General features: G+C 37.8%; 2 protein-coding genes across 3 annotated transcripts; one reads left to right on the top strand and one right to left on the bottom strand.

Moving 5' to 3' along the window:
* Positions 1 to 622: 622 nt before the first annotated feature.
* rbm45 (RNA binding motif protein 45) lies at positions 623 to 10,170 on the bottom strand. 2 transcript variants are annotated; one of them, XM_084736301.1, is made up of 11 exons: positions 9,838 to 10,170; positions 7,818 to 7,940; positions 7,412 to 7,538; positions 7,144 to 7,218; positions 5,332 to 5,502; positions 5,019 to 5,148; positions 4,399 to 4,492; positions 3,350 to 3,507; positions 2,937 to 3,012; positions 2,649 to 2,787; positions 623 to 1,277 (listed from the first exon to the last, which is right to left on the bottom strand). In XM_084736301.1, exons 1-10 carry the CDS (start codon positions 10,111 to 10,113, stop codon positions 2,671 to 2,673), a joined length of 1,347 nt encoding a protein of 448 aa, XP_084592427.1. In that variant the 5' UTR covers positions 10,114 to 10,170; the 3' UTR covers positions 623 to 1,277; positions 2,649 to 2,670. The 2 variants fall into 2 exon arrangements, with proteins under 2 accessions (XP_084592427.1, XP_084592426.1); XM_084736300.1 differs by having other exon boundaries at positions 7,093 to 7,218; positions 9,838 to 10,168.
* A 2,872-nt stretch (positions 10,171 to 13,042) lies between these two features.
* Positions 13,043 to 17,587, top strand: LOC146315723 (cytochrome c). The gene is made up of 3 exons (XM_084735801.1): positions 13,043 to 13,193; positions 15,520 to 15,694; positions 16,263 to 17,587. Exons 2-3 carry the CDS (start codon positions 15,526 to 15,528, stop codon positions 16,406 to 16,408), a joined length of 315 nt encoding a protein of 104 aa, XP_084591927.1. The 5' UTR covers positions 13,043 to 13,193; positions 15,520 to 15,525; the 3' UTR covers positions 16,409 to 17,587.
* The last annotated feature ends 2,611 nt before the right edge of the window (positions 17,588 to 20,198 follow it).

The following is a 20,198-nucleotide window of genomic DNA, read 5'->3' as shown; positions in this document are numbered from 1 at the left end:
GTGATGCTGAAATTCAGAAATAAATCTAACATTTCTAATTCTAAAGATAAAACTTTTGGAATTGTTAAGCCTAACAAAAAGATTTCTTTGCTGGAAAATTTGGTGAGCAGCAGTCATCAATATTCACATCTAGATCCAACTGAAGATTAAGAAAACCATTTTTTTGTTTTATTCCAAGAGCGACAGTCCATCACCTTGAACTACAAAGAATGTAACCTAATCTCTCAATTAAAAAAAAATGTTATTGTCATTTCTGCAGACAATGAACTGAATAATAAATTCAACATCTTTATAATTCACATTTACCTTTTGCAAAAACAACCCTATTTTCCCATAAATTTTATTCAACAAATTTGGTCTGCAGCCAAGTTCATTTGAATGAAATCAGATAAAAGATCAAAATAAAACAGCAAAAATTAGATATTTTCCTGCAACATAGACAAATCAGCAGTCAGGGAGCATCCTGGCCATAAAAACTGCATTTTGTACTAGCAACACCAGGGCTTAGAGTTACGGTTTTTGACATTTCACATTGGGGAAAATGTTATTAAAACTTAATTTTTGACAAAAATTAACTGTTCATTATTCATCGGGCAGCTACACAAGAAGAGACGAGGCAGAATAGAGTCTTTATTTCATCTTTATTTTTATGGAGACAAAAAAAGGTTCACAGTCAGTCTCATAAGAACCTCTGAAGTGAGTTCAACATGGATTACAGAGCACACCATAAGAGAGAAAAAAGGAAGGACCGGATCTGAAAAATTAAACTGTCTAGATCCAGCTTTACAAACCCTGTTTTTAGTTTTATCAACAGACTGTAGCCTCCTACAAAGAGTAAAGAAGAAAAAGCTGCCAACCAGCTGAACTGACACGTGACTCGTGAGATGTTTTAACTTGAACCAAGTGCTTCTTCAGTAGTCTGTTGATAAATCATGGTGTGCTACAGCTTTAGTTGTACATTGGCGATCCAGCTGACAAGAGCCAAAAGCAGTGTCAGGGTTGTAATTATGTACTTACAGAAACCATAAATAGCATGACACTGAGCACAGACTACACACACTAACATTGTTGCTGCTGTTCACAGACTGGATATGAGTAAGACTCCATTTTAGTAGTGGATGCTACTGTGTACTTGTATCAGTGAGTCACAGCAAGGTCACTGACCACAGGTAAGGTCAGACAGGTGTCAAAGGTCGTGTCAGTGGTCGGGGAGAAGGTCTTGATGTCGGTTGGTCTGTCTGTCAGGTCAGGTGTCATTGTGTCATGACAACAGTCGCCTGGGGAACAAGAAGCTGCAGTGTTACTCACAGAAACAAACACAACTGTCATCAGAAACTTGACATTGTATGAGTACTTTCCTCACCATTAGTAAACTCTATCATAATATACATTTAACATCCTGTCATGGAAGCATGAGTACAATGGTGAAGCACCACTGTCCTTTTCTTAAAGCACTTTGTCCCTGAAATGTCAAGAATCTACATGTGCAATCAAAGAGAACTTCTAGTTAGTATGACCTGATGTTGTATACTATCTGTATGTGACAGTAAACAGAAAAAGAACTATAAAACATTGTATGCTATAGTTGTATTGAGTCTATCCTTCAAATTGTTTAAAAAATTAATTATCTTAGGTTGAAGTATGTTTTTCTTTAACATGTTGGCTTAGATTGATTTTTCTTTTCAAAATGTTCTCAGATATACATTTTCCACTGGTTTTCCATTATCATACGGTTACAGTGAAATATTAAAATGTTTGTACAACAGCATTAATTCAAACAGTCTCCTCAAACTACCACTAACCATCTGTGTTTGACTTGTACCATATGTGTTACATTTCATTTGCTACCCTTTGATTTGTTGACTGGTGTTTGTTATTTACTTCTGTTCTGTAAGCACATCTACCTGACGCAGATTCTCATATGCAACAATGTGAGAAATGCACCTTTATTGCTGTGTGCTGTACATACATAACACTATTACCAAAATACAAAATATACTCATCAAAAATAACTTGTTTTTGCTCCCATTTTTTATGAGTTGAAGTAGAAGACCTCATCCACAAATTTCTTAAGATCTGTCAGTGAGCACTTCTCCTTTGCCAAGATAATCCGTCAGGTATGACGGCTGTGGCATGTAGAGATGCTGATGAAACAGCAGGATCATTGCAGTGTGTCTTGGACAGGTAGCAATAAAAGGCCACTCTAAAATATGGAAAAGATGCACAAGTGGGCAAAGTTGTGACCTGCTCTGCTCCGATTGGCTAGTACTCATTGCCTTCAGTGGTTTTGTTGGTTACGTCTAGACACGCTGAGTGATCAGTAAACCAATCAGGGGCTAACAGTCATAGTGCTGTGCCTAATAAATGTCTCGTGTCACATTGTTTGTCCAACACCTGTGCAAAAATCATGCTTTTTAATCAGCATCTCTATATGCCACACCTGTCAGGTGGATGGATCATCTTGGCAAAGAAGTGCTCACTGACATGGATTTTAACAAATCTGTGAAGAAAACCTGAGAGACATAAACCTTTTGTGTGCAGAGACGTCTTCGATCTTTACCTCAACAGGGTTGGGTTTATATTTTTGTTGAGTGTACTTTGGTATCCAAATATTCACACTGGTGTTCCCAGCAGCAGAAAAAACTTACCAGTCATTTCTGTCAAGTGCTCCTAGTAGGTCCGAAGGCGTTTATGAGATTCTTCTCTGGGAGGATCAGCCAGCATCACCTTCATTTTAACTCCATTGACGACTCGTCCGTGGAGCACTGCCATGGCCTCATCTGCACACTAAGAGAAAGAGACAGAGATGGACATTCAGAGTGAGGAGGAGTGACATTTATTGAAGGAGAAATACTTGGTTTGACTCTGGCATAACAGAAACTTAACACTTCGCTTTCTTCCTAAAGAGTTTATCCTGCATCAGTTCAGAGTCTCACCTGTTTGTCTGCATACTTCATGTATCCAACCTTTCTCCCAGGAACCAAATGGACCTCAATAAGGGAACCAAAGCGGCTACAGAGAGACAGAGAGAGATACGGTGGGAGAAAGAACAGTTAATTGTAAAGACTGAACATTTGTTAATGGTGCTTGTCTGGAGCATAATGTAATAGCATCATTACACTGCTATTTAAGAGCATTTAGCTTGATGCACTCATCCACTGTCATTTGCAGTGGCTGAACTTTCAAGTTTCGATCAACTGAACCTTTGACCTTCTGGCTAATGGACCATTATTTTCACCATATGTACACTGCTTTATGCATATTGAGGCATTCATGTAATAATGTATATTTACAACGCTATAATTAAGTAAAATTATGAGTCTGTGAGTTTAGTGTATGAAACATTTACCAGAAAACATCTTCCAGCACATCCGAGGGCAGCGGGGAGGGGCTGAACACAACAAATAAGCGCTCCTTCGTCTTGCTGTCAGGTGGAGCGAGCTTCTTGAGAGGGGGGAGGTTGACGTCTGTCTGAATGCGGGACACCGGGGAGACTGTGGAGAAGCCCTGAAGGATACCAAAAAACAAGTTAGGGTGGCCGTGATATACCGCTTAATGATGGTAATTGTGAGATTTTAAAATGGAATATTGATACCATACTAAATGCACAAAAAATGTGTAAATAATCCAATGCCTCTTAAACATACTGGCTTACTACAGTCACCCCAAATCATGTTTTTAATGTTACAGATTCTGTCTCTACATCCCTTCAATTTTGAGTGCAATTCCTTTGTGAAAAAAGAGACAAAACACACAATAAATGCACCCAAATCTTCTATTAATCTCAATAACATTGTTGGTGAAAGTCTGATGGTCAAATGTTGTATAATCCTTATGAAATTCCCATATTCAGAGTGTTAAATCTTATGCAGTTACCAACTTTTATTTCATGAATTGTTTAATTTGTAAGGAGCTATGGGTGGCACAGGAGGCCTGGAGGTATAATTACCCAGAACAGTAATTAACCTTGAGTTCTTATTTACAGGACAAGTGGTTATAATGTTAATGATTAAATTTTGTCTTTAATGTGAAACCACAGACAGAAACATAGAATAATAGAACTCATATTACTGTATTTTTAGGCAGTTTTCCTAATAGTTTATCATAAATCTGAACAATATTCTGCTCAAATATAAATCAATTAGCGTATAAAGGAATCTTTTTCGGAGATGGAGAGAGAAAAAAATTGAACATGCAGTATTTTTTGATCCCTATAGCGTTGGTCCAATACATGTCTAAAATGCATGTACAGAAATCTTGTTATTTAATTTAGATGAAAAATGACAGTGTATTTTATGCAAACAAAAAACGGTGACAAGTGCAAAAGGCAAAATAACAAGATCAAGAGCTGGGTGATGTGACAGAACTTAAAACCAGGCACAGGTTTAATATACTCACAGAGGGTTTCATCACTTGGCTGGAGGAGGGACCATTCCACACTGCAGACATCATCTGGGCTGCGACAAACTGCATGGCCATCCGACCTACAGGACTGCACACAAACACAAACAGACAGTTACAAGCTGATGTTAAGTGGTTCATACTCATTAAGTTGTTGATGTGTGACCAAATTACTTAAAGCCCTGGCTGTATACAAACAGAACCTGACAAAAATAGATCCAATTTCTCCTGACTACAATACTGAGAGAATGCTTGATTACAACTTTGTGCCTCTAAGTTTATTTTTATGGTCATTTTGAACATTTGTACGGACTTTTACTTAACATTTGTATTCCACATGAGCAAATAAGGACTCAATTTGGTGGTCACTGGCCCACAGGGGACAGTAGTCAAATTTATCCATGAATATTTAATAACAAAAAAAACATGACCAAGAAGAGAAGGTTACTGTTAATTATCAGTGGCATTTTGGTCTCAGTTTTTAAATTAATACATATAATGACTTTAAAGGGCACTTCTGCTTCATGCCTCCATTAACTGCGACCCTTCTGCAGACACACAGCAAGTGTGTCCTGCTTTGTGCATTAAGTATATCCTGTACATGCATGTGTGTGTACCTGCTGCGGTCCTCTCCATCGTCAACGAAATTTACTGCCAGTCTGTTGCCAGGGGGATACTCAAAGCCATTCAACTTTTCCTTGGCGTAAACCGCTGATCCAAGATTACTGTAGCGAATCAAAGCATGACCTGAGGGCACATGGTAGCCAACAGAATGAGAATACTTCAAGTTTACAGTCATCAAAATGAACTAATCCAACACATCAACATTCACAGCTTAGATTAAAAATCATTACTTTTTAAACTGTTTCAAAAAATGTTTGATCCTGTGCCCAGATGAGTCAAGCTCATACTTTGTGTTTAATCACTAACCTTTGCTCATTCCGTAAGCGTCTCTCTGCAGCTCGCAGTATTCCATGCCAGGAATGATGTCAAACAGAGCAAAAATCTGCTCCTGGGTAAGTGCGGCCCGTGTTGACATCATCAGGCACCGAGTGAAGTCACCGGAGCGGTAGTCCATCACGGGGTAGCTGCTGGGGTCAGCTGTAGAGGGAGGAGGGACACTAGGGTCAACAACAGGACAGAGGTAACTGCAGTAAGGGGATCCCCAAACATACTCACATCAGAGACCTTAAAGAAGAGTCCATTAAGATTCAATTTGCCATTTTAATGAAATGTTTTACTGTCAATTCTATCATTTGGCCACAGGAGGACATCTAATGTAACCATAATATTCCTGCCTCCTTTTCTTGTGACTCTCCCTTTACCCTCCTATCTCTTTTTCTTCTTTTAATGACACACATAATGTTTTACTCAACCTTTACACCTCCTGTGGGACATGAAGCCACAATGAGCTCACTTCATATCTCATGACTTTGCATGAACACCGCTCTGTTTTAATTATTCATTTCTGAGCTCACCAACAGTGTCTACAGTTACTTTTTTGAAATAAATGTGAAAGATGCACTGTTTCTATCCATGTTTACTTGCTAGCAGTCTTCTTCCCTGTCTTTGCTTGTTCACTGCTGTCTTTCTTGGCGCGTTACCGCCACCTGTGGGATAATGTGAAACCATTGGCAGGAAAACAAGAGACCCACTCATAAAAACATTGCTCTACTGCAAAGGTCCTCAGGGACCACTGCCCTGTGTGCTTTAGGTGCTCCCTGCTCCAACACACTCAAATGATCAGGGCCTATCTTAAACATACAACTTCCGACGCATGTAGCGCTACGAAGGCTCTGGGAAACGGGGCCCAGCTTGTTATCAGGCATCTGCAGTGGCTTGATGATGAGCTGATCATCTGGATCACGTGTGTTGGAGCAGGAAAACATCTAAAACATGCAGGGCAGTGGGCCGGAAGGACCAGGACTGAGAAAAGCTGCTCTACTGTGTTACTGAAGGTAAAGAGGGGAACCTTTAAAACAGGGCTCATACACATTCTCACAGCCTTTATCATCACATCTAGACTGTCACTATAATTCTGTTTAATTGTTAGTCTAAGCTCATCATAATTTCTCAGAGCCTAAAATGCTTCTTTTGTCCAACCAACAGTTCAAAACCCAGAGACTCTTCACTTACCGTTATAAATGACAAAGAAAATCAGCAAATCCTGACATTTAACCAGCAAATGTTCAACATGTTTGCTTGAAAAATGACTGAAATGATTCATCTTTATCAAAATACTTGGCATTTAATTTTCTTTCGATTTACTAATTGTGGCAGCTCTACTATACATGCAACTGCAAGTTCCTTTACAACAACAGCAATCGATGTCACTGTGTTTATTTTTCCAGCTATTAACATCAACTTTGATTGTATGTTTTGATCATGATTATTTAATGGTAAAGTAAGGGATCAACAGAAGACTTATCAAGCTATGAATGATTTCAGTTACTTAAATATTTTTGGTTTACAGTGACTGTGTTGGTGAAATATCAGATTTTGATTACTATAGTCAAATTCAAGCATATTCCTAACCTTGAAAACATATATTAAAAACCAAAACAAAGGCATCAAAGGCATCCCCTTAAATATTGATTTGACTTAACTGCCGGTCATGAACTTGAAAAAACTGAAAATCTGAAGATACAACAGTAAAACAATACTAAATTAGAAAGTAAGACAACTGCTTACCCATAGGGAAGGCATACTGGTTCATGGCATCACCACCACCAGCATAATCACCTCTGGATGGTGCACCGGTGTAGTCCTCTGTCGTTGAGGCCTTGGTGCGAGGTTCTGCCAGGATGGCCCTGTAAGCTAATAAAAATAACACCATCATTATCATTAATGTGACACTTCTGAGTGACAAAAAAGTCCACAGCAGGTCACACATAAGCATTAACAACAATGAAACCATAGCTGTGCATACAAATTTAATTATCCAAGTACTTTTTTTAGTTGCCATTTCTACTACAACTAATGAAGTAGTAAAAATCTTATACAATCTTACTTTTGTCACAGTTTTCTATAGCGAGGGCAGCTTGGGAGGGTTTGTAATATCTCACATAGCCCAGTCCTTTACTTTCCCCTGTGGTCTTATTCTTGATGATCACACAATACTCGATATCACCATACTCCTGAAAGAGACACAGAAAGACAGACGGATGGAGGCAACAGCCCAGGATTTGTATTCTTTCCCTCTGAACTGGATTACATACATTACATATAATATCGCAGGAGACAGCAGTTATAGCCAATAGAGAGGATTTTATTTTGTAGGCCTTAATTTTCCACTGTAGTTTTAAATTTCATTTTAAATACAGGCAAAGGTGAAGGCAGGAAGAACAAAAAGACAGTCGAGCAAATGCATGTAAAAGCACAACGAAAGTATGTGACAAACTGAGAAGTGTAGTTACTTTGAAAGTGTTTTTAAGGTCCTCCTCTGAGAAAGTTTTGGGGATCATGACAAAGATCCTGGTCAGCTCCTCATCCTCAACATCTCTGTGTCTTGTTGAAGACCGTGACTGGGCAATAAACACCTACACAACCAAACAGAGAAAGGAAAAAAATGTTACAAGTGATTGGTTACAACTGCTACAGAGATGCTCTGGCCTGCAAATCTTGCTCTCCAGTTGTAATAAAACAGGTTTGCTTGGTACAGACCCCAACAAATGTGAAATCATCATGATTTTAATTTTTTTTTCTTTTTCAGTGAATCTGAAAATTGAGATGCAAAAATTTATTATTCTGCAACTGAAAGACTAACTTGTCATCAAAATGTAAAACTAAACATCACATAGAACCCTAGACATGGAGGATACCATGTTTTATCTGCCCAGTGTTTATATTTTATACACAGACACACACATATGTGTACATCATTTCAAACAGCACTTTATGAAAGGGTCTGTTCACCTAAATTTTAATATCTCCCGTCTCCTTATCATATCTCATCAACAGCTGCAACAATTAATCAATCAATTGATTATTAATCAGTTATTAAATTAAGTGACAACTATTTTGTTAATCGATTAATCAAATAAGAAAAGAAAAAAAGCCAAAACATATTCGACTCTATCTGAATGTCAGTGGGTTGTGGACTAAACAGCACATTTGACGATGACATCTTGGACTTTGGGAAATATTGATCCACAACTAATAATTGATGAATTGAGAAAATAATTAACAGATTAAACGACTATATAAATAATCGTCAGTCGCGGCCCTAATCTAATAATGCTGAGAGAGCCATATATTTTTAATGAGCCAGTTTTTAAAAATGTTTGCTTAGGACTGGGTACTGAACTCTGATAACTTAATGGCACAGACCAAATTGCTTCAGTATCATTGAGTATTAAAAACATTCCCTGTCAGTCAAAACCATATTTTGATACCTCAGGAGTTTTGATGGTTATTTATATTTTTATGTAGTCCAATAATGTACAGATATTGTGTAAAGTGTCCATAGTTCAGTTTTGCCAGTTCTTTGAACAGCTTCATCCTTTAAAGCGAGTACCTGTGCTGTAATCTATAATGTAATATTCTTTTAGATAAAATGGATTTGTATTGTAAAAATATTGTTCAAGAACTGATACTGAAACCAAGGTATTGATACTAACTTTGGAATGATACCCAGTCCTGTGTTTGCTTCTTAAACTTGTTCCACTGCCTCTCCAAGCACAAAGGAGGAAGAAATGAAAATTGATGAATGAGATTGGTAGGTGCCACTCAAAGCTTTCCAAAGCGGAGTGGTTTGTCAAGATCACATTCCTGTTAAATTTGTAGAAACCATTCTTTAGTAAGAAGTACTTTAAGAGTAAAGTGGTGTATGTGGATCAGGCTGAATGACAGATTTTATTCCTGGAAAGATTTTTCAAGAGTTAGTTTTCATTTGCTTTGGGCACCACAGTCAAAATTCTCGTTATATTGGAGTACCACAGAAGCACAAGTATCATAGACCTCAGCGAATTATACATTAAGCTGTCTTCATTGCTAGACACCATAGACCAGGGATCTGTAACTTTTATAATCAAAAGAGGTATTTGTGGCCAAAAAAAGGAAAATAACTCTGTCTGCTGCTATAGTGCACGTTGGCTCACTGGAAAACCTCTGCTACACTAGCTAACAGGAACGAAACCGGGACCCTAATTTGTATAATTAGTAGCAGCTGTGTTAACCCTGCTGTTTCATATAAATATGTCTGCCATGAAAAAGCCTATTTGGGGCAGCGAGAAAGTGTAATTCAGGCGAACTGACCCGTTTCACACCGGTGTAGCTATGTAGCTAAGCTAAATAACGTTAACGCCCCTTCTGTAGCATGCTAGGAAGCTAATGCCCAGACGTAGCTAGTGTCCATGATTAACTGACCCTATTAACGGCAAATTGCATTGTTTCTGTAAGCTAGCCCACCTGCCTAGCTTAACCGTTTAACGTTACCTTGATGGGTTTAGTCCCTTCCACCAGCACTTTGCCGTGCATTTCTTCCATAGCCAGGCAGGCCTGCGAAGACTTAGAGAACTTCACATAGCAGATCCCTTTGGACTCCTTCGTCTGCTTGTCTTTGACGACCCAAACCCCCTGGATGTCCCCAAACACAGCGAAACTTTCCCGAAGCTCATCTTCGGTTATGGACCGACTCGTGACCACGAAGAGTCGGCTGTTGGGAGGGTCGTCGAGGTTTTCGATAGCTTGTTTAGAGGAATACTCCTCCATCTTTCCTTCCTTCTCAATAGAATGCGGATACGAACTGTTGGTGCTACCTTCAGATGCTCTTCGGAATTTCCTGTTTCAACGCGGAACTTTGGGAATCGCATATGAACCGCAGTAAAAACCGAGATCCAAAGACAGCTCGTCGTGGACATGAGTAGAAAATTTTCATCAATCATATGATTTAATCTTTAAATGTGTTTAGCACAGGTTATTTCACTGGTTACTGTTGTCCTGTTAAAATATAGCATGCAAATTGTGTAGATTCCCATAGTGGACTTGAAAGTAATATGCCGCAAAAATAAATTAACCTTTAGTGCCATCAACTGTACTGGGGGTGTAAAAGCACTCTATTCTTAGTGAACGTTACAAAAGGATGCTGCAGAGAGCTTTCATAACTGCTCAATATCAGATCCGATACATCAGTAAAAGTACCAATCCCTCATCATAAAAATATTCTATTACAAGGCTTTTACTTAAGTAAAATATGCAAGTAGGTATATTATTTATAGGAACTTCAAATATTAAAGGTAAAGGTACACAATGTAGAAATAGTCCCTATGACTAAATCATTTAATTATCATACATGGGTTATTTTTATTTAATTAATGAATTTATTATTATTTATTGTTTATTTTATTATTTTTATTTGGTTGAGGTGAAGCTCTATTTTGTTATAGGACTGCAACTAATGATTGTTGATGATTATTATGAAGATGGTTGTCAGTATGGATGAATGTGCTGATTAAATTCTCCATTTATCTATCAATTGTTTGGTTTGCGAAAATTCAGAAAATAATCAATTATTAAATCAATCAGCAGCTATTTCTATTATCAATTAATTGGTGTGAGTAGATTTTTATGAGTAAAAAGTCAAAATTCTCTGATTCCAGATTCTTAAATGTGAATATTTTCTGGTTTCTTTACTCCTCTATGATAGTATACTGAATGTCTTTGGGTTGTGGATGAAAGACATTTGAGGACATCATCTAGACTTTGGGAAACACTGATCAACATTTTTCACCATTTTCTCACATTTTAAGAAAGTAACTGACCAGTTGATTAGCTATGAAAATAATCGTTAGTTGCAGCCCTAATGCAAATGGAGAGAAATGCCCTAACAATTACCCAGAGCCCTAAGTGATACACCCACAATGCTTGCATTGTCCAACCAATAGTATCTACAAAATTGTTAAAAAAAAAAATAAAAAATATGTGTACATATATATATATATATATATATATATATATATATAATTAAAATGAAAAGCTGCAAATCTTCACATTTGAGAAGTTGGAGCAATTAAATGTTTTTGCATGGACAAAAGTAAACAATTAGCAAAATACTAGTGCAGTGGAGTAGAAAGTATATTTCTCTCTGAAATGTCGTTGAGTAAACACAGGGATGAATGGACATGAATGAAAGGACTATATGGAATAACTATTTTATTAATATATTGTATTTAGTATATTACATAAGTGACCCACGTAACAGAGCACATACAGAAGGCTCTCAGCTGATCAGAGGCGTCAGAGGCTTGTGACTTGTTTGTTGAGGGGACTGAGGATCTCAGGCGTGATCTATATCTGTGCCACCATACACCGTGCCAGTGTGTGTTTATAGCAAGCGCTCAGTGACCCTCTTATGAACCTCTTGAGGACAAATGTTTCATAGCTTTATTGTGGTTGTGGTACAGATATTAAGTGATTCCGGCAGGGTCAGCTTTTTCACTTTTTATTTAATAAAAACTTGTGTTGTGCTATGTGAATCTTACCAATCATCTGCTGTCGTCTATTCTATAGCGCCAGACATAAAGTATAGAGTAATCAAGACAAGTCTTACTATCTTAACCCCAGCTGAACTTTTACACCAGGTTGAAAACAAAAGGGGATTGTGGCTCCTAAACTTTAAGTGTCTCCCTTTGGTCTGAGGACACTGTGGTCACCTTCAGAAAAGGTTTGACTTGCCTTTGTTTTAATTCATTTATTACTCTTCTATTTTGTCCTCATTTCATTACTTGCATATGTCTTTTATTGTGCAGATCTTTGTCAAGTCCAGGGTGCTTTAAGTATACACTTTTACTTTACTATTACTGACGTATTATTTCACTATTATTATTACTAAACTACAAGGTTATAAACAAAGAAAGCAACTGAAAGGCATCCTGAGATTAGATATAGTTATATAATGAGGGATTTTTATTGTCATTGTGATATAGACAAATTATGCAAAAATTGTGTCCCATGCTCCTCATTTTGTTAACGTTTTACATGCTACAGTTTTCTGAAGTCAATTTATGTCAAAAGTGAATGAATGAATTAAAGTCTCGACTTGCCATCCAATTCATATTAAAGATAGTTTACCCACCTCTAGATTACCTTAATTTCTATCTGACGGCATCTACATCTGTTGTTGAAATATTTTATATTCAATAGAGCCCAAAAATGTGAGGATTTGAGTTTTGTCCATATTCCAAAAGTCTAATAACTGAAATATAATTGATAAACTAAAGGATCTGTATTGTTAAAATGACAAATACTTTAATTTGTCCATATTAACAGCAAAGAAATGCACATTTTAATGTACATACGTATCTCCTTATAAGGTTAGTCCAGCAGGTGCCTTTTGCTCTACAATGGAAGCTGGAGAATGCGACAAGATGCAGGTACCATTACCAAAGCATCCTTTTCGCTCCCTTCCCTGCACCCTTGTCTCTCTCTAGTATGTCTCTAGCGACCGGAAACTCGGCATTGTCATATGTAATATGTGCGCCTTATTAGTATATATTTATATTTGAGCTTTGTATCTCCAAAACAAACAATTTTCTGATTAAATTCAACAGCTGAAGTCGGGTAAGGAGGAGGAAACGTATCTCTGTTGAAATGAGACTGGGCCGGATTGAAGTTCCACGTCAGGATTCAGTGGAAATCGCCCGGCCGGCACGTGATTGGACGATGACGTTAAAAGCCGGTGCCTGTAAAGTGAAGTGACCTTCTTTACGACCGCCAGAAAGCGCTCATCGGCCGAGAAAGGCAAGCTACGCCTACACCAGAGTGATATTAACCCCGCATATTTTATTTAAAAGGTAAGCTTTTATACTTCCTATTGAGCAGTTTTATCTAATAGAGCTTGAGTTTGTGACTTTATTGTTTTAAATGATGCTGAAACACAATGGGAGAGATGCTTGGCGGCTGAGCCCTAACGGTAGTTTATAGCTAACGTTAGCTTTCTTGGTGAATAGCTCGGTTACTCCTTTTGCGTGAGCTAGAGGGGTTCATCCAACCTAGCCCATTATTCAAGAGGAATACGGTAATTGTATGTAGAGCTGTACTGTTGTCTGATAAATTTTATATTTCAGCTCACTGCTCGTTCATAATGTCTCTTGTATTCCATAAAGTGTCAGCCAATTAGTGTCAGCAGTAGAGCTAGTTTCGGTCGCCGTCATTGAAGCATCCTTGACAGCCTTTAACGGTGACACATCCCTGGATAACCTTACCAGCAGGCTAACCAGGCCAGACTAGCGCTAACATTAGTGAGCTTTGCACTGTTAAATAGAAAATGTGTGAATAAATACCACATTAGCTGTCTGTGCTTGGAAGTTGCTTTCAGTTTGTGCTGTGTCCTTGATGCTTCATGAGAAGGATGTGACCGGTAGTCCGCCATGTTGGAGGCTGTAGGGCTCTAGTGCTTATGCTAACTCTACCCTTCCCTTTCATTTTAAAGGCTACTTTGTATAAGGTCCTGCTAACCTTGTGGATCATACGATATAGATTGATCAAATCATCTTAACATGTTACATAACTCTCGATCCACCTGCTGCACTCTTTGCAGTCATGTCGGGTGGCCTTCCGCTACTTATCAATACGCTAAGAAGTCATTATTTGCAGACATCATAGTTTATCAAATTCGGATAAGGCGGTTGTAAACGTTATTTTATACAAGCTTTTGTAATCTATAGGTCTCACATTTGGCTGATTGACAGGTTTGATCTTGCTGCTGCCGGTGCACAGCGGGGTCATGTTAGGACAGACTAACAGGTTGCGCCAAAATGTGTAATATTAGCCCTCTAAATGTTCCCTGGTAACAGTATGTCGGGGTTGCCAGGTCCGCGGGTTTCTTGACCTCTTTTGTATGCAAATTACATGAATAATATCCATGGTATATAGGTACAGGTATGGTATAGGTCCATATTTTGAACTAAATTAATGTTTATACCCACATATTCACATGCTTACGCACACGTATTTACTGTAAGTAATGATTAAAATACAATTAAGTACATGATAAGGTGTCTGAGTTGCAATAAGGTTAGGCATTAACTTCAGTTAATGCATATGAAGTAAAAACAGTACATTTAAGTTGTCCAGACAGGCGGGGAGGAAGTGTAGAGAAAGAAATGCATAGTAATGGTTTTAATTTATAATGGCGCACGTAACATTTATGGTGTTATGTTGTAACTATTATAATACATTTTGCAATGTTAGCAGTACTGTTGGACTTGCAGTGTGTATGATTTTGTATGGGCATATTTTTAGCTCTGGTAATTGGTTGGTTTTAGTGGTTGTTTGGCTGGTTTTGTCACACGGACCTGGCAGCCCTGCATTAAGTCAAGCCTTTCCTTTTGAACCAGGAATAAAAATGACTACTTTATAACGGAAGTGGTCATATATTGTAGACGAAAGTCGAGCTAATTTATCGAACGTTAGTTATGTAGTTATTCATGCATTATAAAGGCTTCCCGCGGTAATTCGCGGAGTGAAGGGAACATAATTTCTCGTAACACAGTGACACGTATCATTGACTCGTTTAGTTAAGTACATTAACGTCGCCTCGTATAATCTCTCTCCACTACAGCGGCATGTTAAAGCTCACAGCAGGACAGTGTTAAGACAAACCTTATTTACTCCACAGGCCTGGCAGCTTTTTAAATGTGAAGTAACCGGAGCTGCGGCTGCACAGCACCACAGAATGAAACTCTATTAAAGCAGCGATATAACTGGAGGGAGTGAGAGCGAGGCTGACGTGATTTTTTTTTTTCTTTTCTTTTTCTTTTCGGTGCTCGTTTCCTGAGCAGGTATCATGTTGGATTTCCTTGAAATGACCTCGGCAGGGTGCCAGCGGAAAGGGGAATGTCATGGCTCGTTTGAATGTACTGTAAAGAAAGCGGTTCAGATAAAGTTTTCACCTTACACGACCTTCACAAGATGGCGTCGGTCAGACTTGGGCAGTGAATGAGCCTCCTGCCACAACTATGATCTATGAATAGAAGATTGGCAGTTTTATTTATGGTTCCAAACTCGCACACATCATTATTCAGCCTGTGGACATGACTGTGATACATATACACACACATATATATATTGTTTATTACAATTTGTAATAACTATACTTCTCACTTTGTGTTTCTCTAGCTGACTATGGGAGACATTGCTAAGGGAAAGAAGGCCTTTGTCCAGAAGTGTGCTCAGTGCCACACAGTAGAGGAGGGGGGCAAGCACAAGGTGGGCCCTAACCTCTGGGGTTTGTTCGGACGCAAGACCGGGCAGGCAGAGGGCTACTCATACACAGACGCCAACAAGAGTAAAGGTCAGTTCACTAGCAGTTAAATGAGGATATGAATAACCCTCTGCCCTTGATATAGCTCAAGTGAAGAGAAGGGCACTATTGTCTGCAGTTTATCAAAATACTTGCAAGTTTTTTGCTGTGAATGTGTACATAACAGTGGAACATCTCAAAAATGCTGCTCAAACATGTTCAGTTTAAAATGATAAGACAGAAAAAAATGACAATTCTCATATTTGAGAAAACTGACACCTAGACTCAAGTGTCAAAATTGTTGATTATCTGTCTGTCAGTCATCATATCAGACGGCACAATTTAAACATCTGTCTTTAAAAGATAGACACAGATATCTTATACTTGTAGCTAGGGATAAATTATCGATCAATAATGGGATATTTATTATTCTGCTAATTAAATTGTAGCTGCTAAATATAAAATACAGAAATATGAGATTATCTCTAGTTAGCTGTATCGGCTGAAAAATAAGCCATATCATGCATTCCTACTCCTTTCTTAGAGGTCATATCCCTCTTAGATTTCTTGATTAAGTCATTAAGTCTGCTTAGATAACTAATCTTTTGTCTTTTCCCAGGTATTGTGTGGAATGACGACACCCTGATGGAGTACCTGGAGAACCCCAAGAAGTACATTCCCGGAACCAAAATGATCTTCGCTGGCATCAAGAAGAAGGGAGAGCGCGGAGACCTCATTGCATACCTTAAATCAGCGACATCATGAGCTAGTCATAAAAAAAAAATCTGAATATTTAATGTCATTTTATTGTATTTTTTTTGTTTTTGTTTAGGCTTGCACACGCTAAATATATGGTTTTATGTTTAGTCATTTGTATATAAGGTTAATTTATGTTGTCCAGGGTTAGAAAAGTGACACTTCCTGTAAGCCAGTGATTTCACAGAAAGTGTCACTTCCTCTCTTAATGTCACGGTACGAGCAGTCAAGTGGCTAAACATAAAACTACAGTCCACTTTGGAAGCCAATCTGTATTTCAACTCTAATGAAAGAGAAAAAAGTGAATCACATTGTTTAAAATTACTATCCATGATAGGTTTCCTGACCTGTCTCTCATTCTGTTTTCCATGACAACACTTGTCCAGTACTTTCTGCTAGCAGAGCCATCGCCATCAACTTCATTTTAAAAACTATTAACAAAAAACATGTAATATCGGTTACATCAGAATGATAATGGGAGGAAGCCTTGGTTAACTGGTGCTGAATCTTAGTCTACTCAGCTTTTATGGCAGCTGGAGTTTCTAACGCTCTTACCTGTCCTTATCTATTGATGGTCAGAAACTCCTGCTTACCATGAATGCTCTTTAGATTCTACACACTGAATATTTTGTCCTGTAAAATGATTGGACAAAACCTGTTGTTGCATTGTACTACTCCTAACAGAGACTGATCTGTTAGGTTACTGAAGCAGCCCCCTTTGAGCTCCTGTTTTTATCCACTGCCTGTCAAGGTTTTTTAAACATTGTGCTAAGGGTGACATACTTATCTGCCTCTTTACAGCAAACAGTTGTGGGGTATGAATATCTATTAATGCCTTTAAATCCACCATGCTGAGTATGAAAATCAGCTGGCATACAATCACCATGCCCGACAATGTCGTGGAGCTACTGTATTATTGTTATCTAGAACAAACATCAAGGGCACCACCTGGAGTGAAGGAAGATTACGTTATTTACCTGGTTTCACAGGCCTGAAAGAGTGTTGTTTTAACTTATTTTTCTGTAATCTGACAGACTGCATCTGTAAACTGTTTGGATGGGGCTGCTTGCTCTTGGTGCACACAGATGTGCTGTATGCACATATACTATAATGTGGTAGATATGTTGTGTAGTTGTGGGCAGGATGAAGAATGAAGGATCAATTAAAAGAAAACGTCCAGAAACATAAGACTGACTGGTTGTCTCTTCATTTCTAGCTGTTTATTTTTATTATCTGGTATTGGCAAGAAACAGGTGATATGATACAGATTACAAGGGGCTACAAATTCAATGTACTGCTATACTGTTAGCTAAGTGATACTGCTTTTTTAAAATGCTTTTTTAGTAAAATTGTCATAGTATTAACACACCACCATATGCATAAAATCTGAGGTACAAATTTAGTTTTTATGCAATCAGAACAGTAAAAATAGATGGCAACACTGATATCTAGCACAGTGACTCTCAAACTGGAGTCCAGTGACCAACAGGAGTCCATGACTGGGTTGTAGGGTGTCCCTCAGCAAATGGAGGAATAGAATATTTAACTTACATGTTTTTGGGAATTGGAACAACACGGAAAGAAATAAAGTTGGCCATTTGATTGATTGTAATTTATAGTGATCTGCACTGATTAACTCTAAAGATTCTTTGATCTTCAAACATAAAAATAAAAAGTACTCAGAGGGGTTTCCTTAAGACAAGATTCTCTCAAATTGGTGGTCTGTTCTTTAAAGTGCATTTAGTTTGGGGATCCTTAACGTGAGAAAGTTTGGGAACCCCTGATCTAGTATTTGGGGGTATAAACAAAATGAACCACTGCCACAAGACTATGCATGTATCAAGATAAAGTGTTTTTGAGAATCAATACAATAACACAAGACATAATATTATCAATATTTTCTTACACATAGTCAACTCCAGTCCAGATCCAGACCAAGTGTCTCTGCAGCTTTTGGGTTTTAACATGTTAGTATTTAGATGTTTATTGAGGGAGCAAAGACCCCAAATGCTAAATATTCTTTTACTTTGTTGAATGACACACGAGCTCAAAGAATATCAGGAAAACGTATTTGAAAAGTTGAATTTGTATTGTACTGGTGAAGAATAAGTAAAAAAAAAAAAGGTCCCAACAAATGAAATGCAATTAAACATATCCTCCATTATTCTTATTGGATCACTATCTTTATTAAAACCATTTTCTTCAGGAAATTCTACAACTGTCTCTGCATGTGTTGAGGTCTAACATGTTTGTATTAAGATATTTATTAAGGGAACAAATGCTGAATATTCTTTTACTTTGTTGAATGACATGAAGTGAAAGAATTTCAAGAAAATGATCAAATATATAGTTTAAATTTACCATATTGATGAAGAAAGCATAAATGGTCCCTTTAAATGAAATTATATGAACAATTTGATCCATTTATCTTACTGGACCATTATCTTTATTAAAGCCATTTTCTTCAGACAAGATCCAGTCCAATTCTGCAATTATGTCTCAAGTTGAACAGGTTTATTTAGGGAGAAAATTATCCTAAATGCTAGATATTCTTATTAAATCTTTCCAAAACCATTAACTAAAGTCCAACTTATAATGACTTACAAGAAGGTCGACCTCGGGTGTGTTAAACTTTTAACTGGCTGGTGCTGATCCTTTTTTATTCAAGTCTTAATAGTTTCCTGTTAAAAAAGCTTAGAGCAGATTAGATCTGGACCGTAACCCTGAAAAATCACCTTTTCCGCCCCTTTCTCCTGCGTAAATGCAAATCATCACTTATGACTGAGCTGGACTTCGGTCTTAAACTCAGAGATCCACGTCTGGTCATATACTACATGATGTTACATAATCCTCTGCTGTCCATGAAGTCTTTCTAGGAAGTCAGCCAACTCGGGCAGCTCAGGACCTGCACCCTGTCACATCCCCCCCCCGGATCAAAGCTCACGTACAGCAGAGATGTGACAGGATCAGTCTGGATCTGTCTTCAAACAATCTGCCTGCTTGCTGCCTGGTTACAGAGGGCTGAATAAATTTAGGGGTTTGTGCTGTTAGGCTGTAAAGTTATTAAATTATATGAGGACCTAGTTTGTGGAAAACTGTAATTAAGATAAACAGCTGTTGAGTATTATTTGTTCCACCTAATTAATCTAATTAATTAGCCATAAGTGTAGTTTATTTTATCTATAATGACTATATTGATGTTTAATATAATGTTTAATATGAAAAATGTAAAGAAACCCAGCACCATGAAGGACAGATTCATGGGGAGTCAGTGACACCCAGTGGTCAAAGTGGGTCTTGCATAATAAAATGAATTTTGTAACACTGACACTTTTGTAATGAAAGACAAAAGAACATGGCTCAGATTCAAAGCACTATAGAACTGCCTGTCACATTCACACATTTGCACACAATCATTTTGTGGTTCACTATCTTATCCAAGGACATTTCAACATGCAGATGAAAGGAGCCAGGGATCAAACCAACAATCTTTTCGATTAGTGGACGACTACAGAAGAGAATTAGGGTCAGGATTATACAAATAAAGTCAGACTTTAGACTTCAAAATCAGAGTGCTGAGAAAATCGGAAGTCTGAGTTCCAAGTTAGAATTCTGAGTTTAAATTCAGTTCAAAGTTGGAATACTGAGAAACAAGTTAACATTTTGTGAATAAGATTAGAATTTTAAGTTTGAGTTTAATTGGCAAAAACTCAAGTCAGTTTTTTACACATGGCCCTAATCCTCCTCAGTAGATGATCCACTCTGCCTCCTGAGCCACAGCTACCCCACAATACATGCG

Source organism: Lutjanus erythropterus, chromosome 14 (genome assembly GCF_056507025.1).
Source record: "Lutjanus erythropterus isolate fLutEry1 chromosome 14, fLutEry1.hap2, whole genome shotgun sequence".
NCBI classification, from domain to species: domain Eukaryota; kingdom Metazoa; phylum Chordata; class Actinopteri; order Lutjaniformes; family Lutjanidae; genus Lutjanus; species Lutjanus erythropterus.
Note: the sequence above shows the minus strand (reverse complement) of the source record. Positions and strands in the feature narration are given on the sequence as shown.

Excerpts from the sequence above, each read along its gene's own strand:
- LOC146315723 (XM_084735801.1), top strand. The coding sequence starts at position 15,526 with ATGGGAGACATTGCTAAGGGAAAGAAGGCCTTTGTCCAGAAGTGTGCT. Across the intron at positions 15,695-16,262 it reads AGACGCCAACAAGAGTAAAG|GTATTGTGTGGAATGACGAC; the intron begins GTCAGTTCACTA and ends GTCTTTTCCCAG.
- rbm45 (XM_084736300.1), bottom strand. The coding sequence starts at position 10,113 with ATGGAGGAGTATTCCTCTAAACAAGCTATCGAAAACCTCGACGACCCT. Across the intron at positions 7,219-7,411 it reads TATAGAAAACTGTGACAAAA|CTTACAGGGCCATCCTGGCA; the intron begins GTAAGATTGTAT and ends TATTTTTATTAG. Across the intron at positions 2,788-2,936 it reads TGAAGTATGCAGACAAACAG|TGTGCAGATGAGGCCATGGC; the intron begins GTGAGACTCTGA and ends TCTTTCTCTTAG.